The sequence below is a fragment of the Octopus sinensis genome, linkage group LG23 (genome assembly GCF_006345805.1).
Source record: "Octopus sinensis linkage group LG23, ASM634580v1, whole genome shotgun sequence".
Classification (NCBI taxonomy): Eukaryota; Metazoa; Mollusca; class Cephalopoda; order Octopoda; family Octopodidae; genus Octopus; species Octopus sinensis.
Window position 1 is genome coordinate 14,412,177 of NC_043019.1, and position 9,702 is coordinate 14,421,878.

Sequence of the window (9,702 nt, forward strand, 5' to 3'; positions counted from 1 at the left end):
CTAAGAGACAGAGAGGGAGGTCATGCGGGTCGTCCCACAGCATAGCCACTAAAAGAAAGAGGAAGGGGGTAAAAATATTTCAAATGCCCTATCCTCTTAGCATGTCTTTTAAACATGAGAGAGAGAGGAAGGAAGGACAAACTGAGACAGAGAGGGAGTGTCTAACATGCTGGTCTTGTCAATGCATGACTTCTAAAAGCAGAAGTAGAGTCACTGAGAGGGAAGGGGAGACAAAATACAACTGGACGGATTTTCTTTGAAACAAAGTAACTATTTTATCTAATTTTCCGATCATATGGATAAAAAAATCACAGGGCATGCAACGCATACCTTGCATACCTGAGAGTGCACGCCCCTGATATATACACACACACACATATATATTTATATATTGTAACTGTAAGTCATGCTATTTATTTCCTGTACACATTATCTAAATTATCTATCATAGTAAAGGTTACTTCAGGCTGAATGAAAGTGCAATAGGCCAGATAAGGCCCATGAGACATAGATTCTGCAACCCTTCAAGAAAGTGTATCAGCTTCTTTAAAAGATGAACTTGAAGAGAGAAAAGAAGGAAAAGTACTAATAGTAATTAATAAAAGAATATTTCTACAAATAGAAAACAAAATTATTGTTTTACCTTAGTTACAGTGTTGGAATTACTTTCAATTTGCTTTGGAACGACTGTATCCAATAACCCATCACAAGGGATACCCTTAGTATAGCAAAAGAAAAACAGGTAGATTCATAATGATAGTAACAACAAGCAAAACTTCTAAAATCATAGAAGTAATTGATGCTGTCATTTGCCTTGGTATAAAGATAACTTTTATCGGATTTAGCTTATATCCGATTGAATTTGCTTCAGCTTATTTCTGTTGCTTGTTTTATTGATACTAGAAGAATGAAAAGAAAAAGAGGTAGCTGAAACTAATTACTCCCCATCTATGTTATTATATTTATGTGGAGGCGCAATGGCCCAGTGGTTAGGGCAGCGGACTCGCAGTCATAGGATCGCGGTTTCGATTCCCAGACCGGGCGATGTGAGTGTTTATTGAGCGAAAACACCTAAAAAAGCTCCACGAGGCTCCGGCAGAGGATGGTGGTGATCCTTGCTGTACTCTTTCACCACAACTTTCTCTCACTCTTACTTCCTGTTTCTGTTGTACCTGTATTTCAAGGGGCCGGCCTTGTCACTCTCTGTGTCACGCTGAATATCCCCGAGAACTACGTTAAGGGTGCACGTGTCTGTGGAGTGCTCAGCCACTTACACGTTAATTTCACGAGCAGGCTGTTCCGTTGATTCGGATCAACCGGAACCCTCATTGTCGTGACCGACGGAGTGCTTCCACATTATATTTATACAGCAGTTATCACATTATGAATTGCAATCAGAGCTCAACAATAGTCACTGCTGAACTTCCAAAGTAATTAAATAACTAGTAAAAAGTATTACACTAGAAAGTGTATAATATTGATAATATTCACAGAATTCTCTATTAAATTATCTTAATTAACTACATGTAGATGTAAAGAGGTTTTGGTTACAGACTAAATAGTAGACATATAAGTGAAAAGAATTCAACAAAAGAGATAAAAGCCAAATGAATTGCTAGGTATCAAGACAGAGTGACACTGGTAATCTATGGTAAAGTTTCAGTAATTATATAACAGATATCTGTTTTTGATACAAGTGACAATTATCACAAATGTCTTTTTCATTTCTGTAAAAACAAGACTTAACATCATCAGTCATTACTTAAATGTACCTCTCATGATGGGATTCACATCAATATACTTTTGATCTCCTGCTCATTGCTTACTTTGTATTCAATTCTCCTCTTCACAGACAGCAAATGTTCTCCAAATCTTCCTACTTTTTGCCCACTCTCCATATTCTCTTACAACCAGCAGTTAACAGGACTTCTTGAACTGAACAGACTGGAGGTACATACTATCTTTAGTCATTAAAATCCAACAAGACTACTCAGTCATACATTGAAACAATGAATTTCCAAATTGGTTTCTCTCCTCACTGAACCCTTCCGTTACTTCTTTTCTCTATAGATACATACCCAAGATATTGAACCATGCATTTATTCAAGCAAGTGTTTACAACCCAGTTATCACCTTATAAGCGTGTCTATGATCCAGTCAGATGCTGCTCAGGACTTCTTGTCCACCTGAATTATCACTGATATGAATTTTGCTAAGCCAGATGCATTGGAAATCTAATCTCCTATGTCACAATATCTTTGATCTTTTTGCCTTTAAGAACTTTGATAGAAACTAAATTGTTGCTCTTGGAGTATCATAGGGCTCACTCAACCAACTTTTTAGTTTGCTTTCTTCCTCTATCAAAAATATCATCAACAATATAAAATTCTATTTATCAGTATTTCTCACCAGACATCCATGCTCTCCAATACATCTTGCAATAGAGACTTGACATTAATCTCATTCATACAAATAAATGCTGCTGGAATTCAGACCAAAACCACTGGACAAGTTAACATTAAATCAGCTGGACAATTCTTTCAACTTTCATCAAATATTCATGGAACCCAGTCCCATCTGGACCCCCTCCATCATCTCTTACTTTCCCTGAGACACAAATCCCTCATCTATAGTTCATTGCTCTATAAGCAACACTTTATATTCAAACTTCCTTTCAAAAAGTGATGTCTAAGGCATATTTAGATTCCATTCACCCACTACAAATCTCAGTAGTTGTACATTCACTATAAATGTTAAACAGGTGGTAATAAGCCACAAAATAAATCAACTGCATGAACCATTAGAATTAATGAAGTATTAATGAAGTATTAATGAATAGTCCTCATGTACAATCAACAAAATTCAATTTCTGAATATTCATTCTTGATCACAATTATATATATTCTTGAATATAAAACAGAGTGGTCAATGAGGATCTGATCAAAGACCTAATTCTTAATGTAAAATTGAAAACTGAAAAGAGAAATTTTGGCTTGAAACTAAATGATAATATAATGATAAGTAAGGTTAAATTTAAAGGTCAATAGACCATGTCATTCAAAGTAGAATAATAACAGAACGGAATGTTAATTCCACCCTTAGTGTATTAACCCTTTCATTACTGAATTTATTTTGAGGTGCTCTGTGTTTCTTTCAATTACTTTAAATATAACAGAGAATTTAGTAAAATAACTTAGTTATCATTAAGCTAGTGATAGGAACATAAATTGTGACTAAGGTTTGGTGGAAGATTTTAATTCAAAACTTATGAAAACAAGACATTTGTACACAGAACCAGAGCCGGTTTCAGCCGGGTTGGTAACGAAAGGGTTAAATGGAGATGTCTGCCAATACATGCATCTATCTTATTTCATAACTATGCTGTTAAAATAGAAATTATATTCAATAATATTTTGGGAAAGGTAACAGGATTGCACATATCATGAATAGCAATCAAAGAACATTGATATAGTTTGCAGGAGTGGTATAGTTCTTGATACACCTACATTCAAAAACATTTTGCATAATCAATCTTCCCTAACAATGCATCTGCAAAATATCATTCCTTCCTGCTCATATTTTCCATCTAGTAATTATAGCATTTAACATCATTATAAATTAATATTAACCACACGAGCATCACTCAATTATTGTAGTCTCCTGTGGTAAGAGATCCAAAGATTGTGATATAAATTAAGGAAGGAACACCAAAATATAGTAAACTATGTATATACATGCCAACATGGGAACCTCTATGTGCACATTCAACCTGACAGAAATAGCAGAGAAATTTACTTCACTTTCCACCAGCTTAATAAATTGAAAGATTTAGTCCATGATATCAAAGCATTAGAGTATGATGAAACTATTAGTGGCCAATATCAGCAAATAGAAATACAAAATGTTTAATAAAATAAATATATATGGCATGAGGAAGAAGACAAGTCTAACATTTTGGGCTGAACTCTTCATCAGAGAGAGAGAGAAGAGTTGTTTAATAATCCTAAATACACCAAGTCCAAATTCAAGACATGCTGGACAATTATAGCTTGAATGCCTTTGATCATGGATGTGCACAACCAGAGATGACAAGGGCCAAAACAAAAACAAAATAACAGTATGTACTGGATACATACATGAAACAAATAACTAATACAGCTTTGAACCATTTAAACACACAAGCACAGGGTTTACTTATGTTAAGAGTTTAAATTCTTGTAAGGATATATGTCAGAACTAAGTGGATCATCATAGAAGAATGAATATAAAGGAAGATAACAGGCTTCAAAACAGGGAGGTAGAAGATTATCATGATACTTATAATGTTGTTGAAGGCTGACCATCATTTCTAACTAATAATATAATTGTTTGTTATTTCTACAAGGTTAAGTAACCACAAAGAAGTTTCCACAATGATCTGTAATAATACAACTTATTATTTTGGGAGACTTTCTTTATTTAGACAAGACAATGCCTAGCCCCATCTTAAGCCCTCTTAATCTATAGATAAGGATAAATAGGTGATTTCAGTGTGGTTAATGTATATTAATAATAATGTTGAAAGCTGACCATCAAATTTAACTAATGTAACATAATTATGTGTTTAAAAAAGAAATGAAGGTTGCCGACCTTTCAAAATTTTCAAATGGATTTGTAAAATGTACATATGATTATTAGTGACCTTTAAAAAGGTACTTATTGTACAAAATACATTAGTTTTGATGGGGGACATTAAATATGACTGTCTCTTGAGGCCTATGCTGGCATTTCCCAAACAAACACTTGTTTTATCCGTTGGGTTTTACTTTACAATTCAAAAAGTCATCATGTATTAGACTAATGGAAAAACTAATCAATACCTTTTATTTATCAATGCAACATTTATTGCTAATGGTAGTCATTGTCAATAAAAACCAGAACATGTTTGCATTTGGTTTGTTTACATCCCCATAACGCAGCAGTTCAGCAAACAGAAACTGATAAGTACTAAATTTACAAAAAATATATCCTGGGGTCGATTTGTTCGACTAAAGGCAGTGCTCCAGCATGGCCGCAGTCAAATGACTGAAACAAATAAAAGAATGTATATATGTGTGTGTGTGTTTGTCCCCCCGCCATTGCTTGACAACTGATGTGGGTTTGTTTACATCCCCATAATGCAGCAGTTCAGCAAACAGAAACTGATAAATAAGTACTAAGTTTACAAAAAATATATCCTGGGGTCGATTTGTTTGACTAAAGGCAGTGCTCCAGCATGGCCGCAGCCAAATGACTGAAACAAATAAGAGAATGTGTGTGTGTGTGTGTGGTGTGTGTGTGTGTGTTGCGTGTGGAGAAACCAACAATATATTTACTTACTGGGTGAAATCTAGTTCTTGGGCATTTCTTCATTGTGAAAGTTTCTTACTTAATAACTCGCTGTATTGCGTCTCTTTCCTTCCAAACTACAGTGAAACAGGCCATGCCTGTTAACTGACGGCTACTTTTGTCCTCTTAAATGCGGAAGTGACTGATAACTTTTCATCTGAAACATTTTAGTAGGTTTCATTTTTACGCTTTTACTCTTTTACTTGTTTCAGTCATTTGACTGCGGCCATGCTGGAGCACCGCCTGTATATATTTCTTTACTGCCCACAAGGGGCTAAACATAGAGGAGACAAACAAGGACAGACAAAGGGATTAAGTCGATTACATCGACCCCAGTGCGAAACTGGTACTTTATTTATCGACCCCGAAAGGATGAAAGGCAAAGTCCACCTCGGCGGAATTTGAACTCAGAACGTAACAGCAGATGAAATACGGCTACGCATTTCGCCCGGTGTGCTAACATTTCTGCCAGCTCACCACCTGTAGTCGAGCAAATCGACCCCCACGACTTATTCTTTGTAAGCCTAGTACTTATTCTATCGGTTCTCTTTTGCTGAACAGCGAAGTTACGGGGATGTAAACACACCAGCATTGGTTGTCAAGTGATGTTCGGGGGCCAAACACAGACACACAAACATATACACACACATACATATACATATATATAAATATATATATACACACACACACACATATATATATATAGTTAATCCAAACAAGAAAACAAAAAGAAAACAATGCGAGGATGTGGAACAAATAAAGTATTATTGGGCGCTCAGGAAAGAAGGGAAGAAGGAGGGTATGACGTTTCGAGCGGAGCTCTTCGTCGGAAACATAGAAGAAAGAAAGATCCCGAGGTGGGAGGACATATATATATATATATATATATATATATATATATATATATACATATATATATATATATATATATGACGGGCTTCTTTCAGTTTCCATCTACCAAATCCACTCACAAGGCTTTGGTCGGCCCGAGGCTATAGTAGAAGACACTTGCCCAAGGTGCCGCACAATGGGACTGAACCCGGAACCATGTGGTTCGTAAGCAAGCTACTTACCACACAGCCACTCCTTCGCCTAATATTTAATTCTAAAATATATAATAGCATTCTTTGAACATTGAATGGCGAGGAGGGTCCATCTGTGTAAAATAGGAATCAAAGGGGTCCATAAGTAAGAGCTGGTTGAGAAATACTGAGTTAATGGGAGAGGGTGATGCCCGAACAACTTTTCTTGGGATTAGATTTCTGAAAGAATGTTCATAAAAGCTTGTATAGCAAGAGTGACTGACTCAAGGCGGTGTGCTGGCAGAAACGTTAGCATGCCGGACGAAATGCTTAGCGGTATTTCATCTGCAGATACGGTCTGAGTTCAAATTCCGCCGAGGTCGACTTTGCCTTTCATCTTTTCGGGGTCAATTAAATAAGTACCAGTTACGCACTGGGATCAATATAATCAACTTAATATGTGTGTCTGTCCTTGTTTGTTCTCTCTGTGTTTAGCCCCTTGTGGGTAGTAAAAAAATAGGTATTTCGTCTGCAGCTACATTCTGAGTTCAAATTCCGCCGAGGTCGACTTTGCCTTTCATCCTTTCGGGGTCAATTAAATAAGTACCAGTTACGCACTGGGGTCAATATAATCAACTTAATATGTGTGTCTGTCCTTGTTTGTCCTCTCTGTGGGTAGTAAAGAAATAGGTCTTTCGTTTACAGCTACATTCTGAGTTCAAATTCCGCCGAGGTCGACTTTGCCTTTCATCCTTTCGGGGTCAATTAAATAAGTACCAGTTACGCACTGGGATCAATATAATCAACTTAATATGTGTGTCTGTCCTTGTTTGTTCTCTCTGTGTTTAGCCCCTTGTGGGTAGTAAAAAAATAGGTATTTCGTCTGCAGTTACATTCTGAGTTCAAATTCCGCCGAGGTCGACTTTGCCTTTCATCCTTTCGGGGTCAATTAAATAAGTACCAGTTACGCACTGGAGTCGATATAATCAACTTAATCTGTGTGTTTGTCCTTGTTTGTCCTCTCCGTGTTTAGCCCCTTGTGGGTATAAAGAAATAGGTCTTTCGTCTGCAGCTACATTCTGAGTTCAAATTCTGCCGAGGTCGACTTTGCCTTTCATCCTTTTGGGGTCAATTAAATAAGTACCAGTTACGCACTGGGATCAATATAATCAACTTAATCTGTGTGTTTGTCCTTGTTTGTCCTCTCCGTGTTTAGCCCCTTGTGGGTATAAAGAAATAGGTCTTTCGTTTACAGCTACATTCTGAGTTCAAATTCCGCGAGGTCGACTTTGCCTTTCATCCTTTCGGGGTCAATTAAATAAGTACAGTTACGCACTGGGGTCGATATAATCAACTTAATCTGTGTGTTTGTCCTTGTTTGTCCTCTCCGTGTTTAGCCCCTTGTGGGTAGTAAAGAAATAGGTCTTTCGTCTGCAGCTACATTCTGAGTTCAAATTCCGCCGAGGTCGACTTTGCCTTTCATCCTTTTGGGGTCAATTAAATAAGTACCAGTTACGCACTGGGATCAATATAATCAACTTAATCTGTGTGTTTGTCCTTGTTTGTCCTCTCCGTGTTTAGCCCCTTGTGGGTAGTAAAGAAATAGGTCTTTCGTTTACAGCTACATTCTGAGTTCAAATTCCGCCGAGGTCGACTTTGCCTTTCATCCTTTCGGGGTCAATTAAATAAGTACCAGTTACGCACTGGGGTCGATATAATCAACTTAATCTGTGTGTTTGTCCTTGTTTGTCCTCTCCGTGTTTAGCCCCTTGTGGGTAGTAAAGAAATAAGGTTGACTAACTGGTTGTTGAAAAACAAAACTAGAAAGAGAGAAGTAGAACTATACAATGAATCAACAAAAGAAAGCAGCTGAACATACAAGATCACAGATGGTGGTGTAATTTCAAATTGCATGCTTATCTGAAAAAATTGATCCTTCTTCCTGTGTTGAACTGTATTGAAACTATTTGTGGGGAAGAAATAGAATGTGTGTTTTTCTGAAAATAACCCCTCCTTCCTTTACTTGATCTTTATATATACATTCCACCTCCACAATGTTATATTGTTACACGGATTCATCGTTGCACATCAGTGCACATGTCTACAATAAACTAAAGTAACCTGAGAGGAAAATCAACATTCTCATAATCACATGGTTTTGTCTTCCCCAGACCGAAACCATTGGCGCTTTGTGATTGAATTACTTTGCTGAAGGAACACTCAGACAGTTCAATAACCAATCAGAGAAGCAGATGCAGAACAATTTAAATTAATCCACAGGACATTTGTAAAGCTTCAACATGTATTTTCCCCAACTACCCCCTTCAACAACAAAAACTGCTACAGCAACAATAGCAGCAGCAGCAGCAGCAACAACAACAACAACAACAACATGAGTGGAGACACAATGGCCCAGTGGTTAGGGCAGCGGACTCACGGCGGTCATAAGAACACAGTTTCGATTCCCAGACCAGGCATTGTGAGTGTTTACTGAGCAACAAAAGCACCCAAGCTCCACGAGGTTCCGGCGGGTGGGGGAGGATGAACCCCCGCTGTACTCTTTTGCCACAAGAAGAAGAAGAAGAAGAAGAAGAAGAAGACATGACCAGCAGCCACAGTCACTCCTCAATCCTGGCCTCAATTAATGACCCTTTAAATTCCACAATTAGCAGCCCTTCACATTCCTCATTCCTCTCCAAATGCCACAATTAATCTATTGTCATTATTGCTATCTTTCTCTACTGCTGCTACTATAACTAAGGAGCACTCCATCAGTTATGATGACGAGGGCCCCAACTGATGCGATCAACGGAACAGCTTACTCGTGAAATTAATGTGCAAGCGGCTGAGCACACCACAGACGCGTGTACCCTTAACAGGTACTACTGTAAAGTGTCTTGCTCAAGGACACAACCTGTCACTGGGAATTGAACTCACGACTTTACAATCATGAACCAAATGCCCTAACCACCAAGACACATGCTTTCACACTACAGCTAAACTAGACAATCAAGAACCATGGCCACTCCTCTAGACTAGCACAATTGATTCTTTACAAACGTGTCGATAGCAGAACATATCACTAGGATATGAAGTTATATCCTCCAAATGATTCTGTAAACTACGAAAGAAATGGTAGTCTGAAGGAGCAAGGTCAGGAGAATAAGGTGGATGAGGAATTTTTTCCCAACCAAGCTCTTTGATCTTCTGTGATGTGATCTTTGCAGTGTGGGTCATGCATTGTCCTGATGAAACATCACTCCTTTTAATAGATAGATAGATTGATTGAGATAGATAGATATGTTTCTTTAAT

The 9,702-nt window shown here is 37.6% G+C and overlaps 1 protein-coding gene across 1 annotated transcript in view; it reads right to left on the reverse strand.

Annotated features, from left to right (window-relative positions):
• Positions 1 to 5,459, reverse strand: part of LOC118767645 — a 12,254-nt gene extending 6,795 nt beyond the window's left edge. Inside the window, exon 1 of the mRNA XM_036512522.1 lies at positions 5,359 to 5,459. Coding sequence (XP_036368415.1) covers positions 5,359 to 5,391 — 33 coding nt within the window. The 5' untranslated portion in view covers positions 5,392 to 5,459. The remainder of the gene's footprint in view (positions 1 to 5,358) is intronic.
• Positions 5,460 to 9,702: the final 4,243 nt, after the last annotated feature.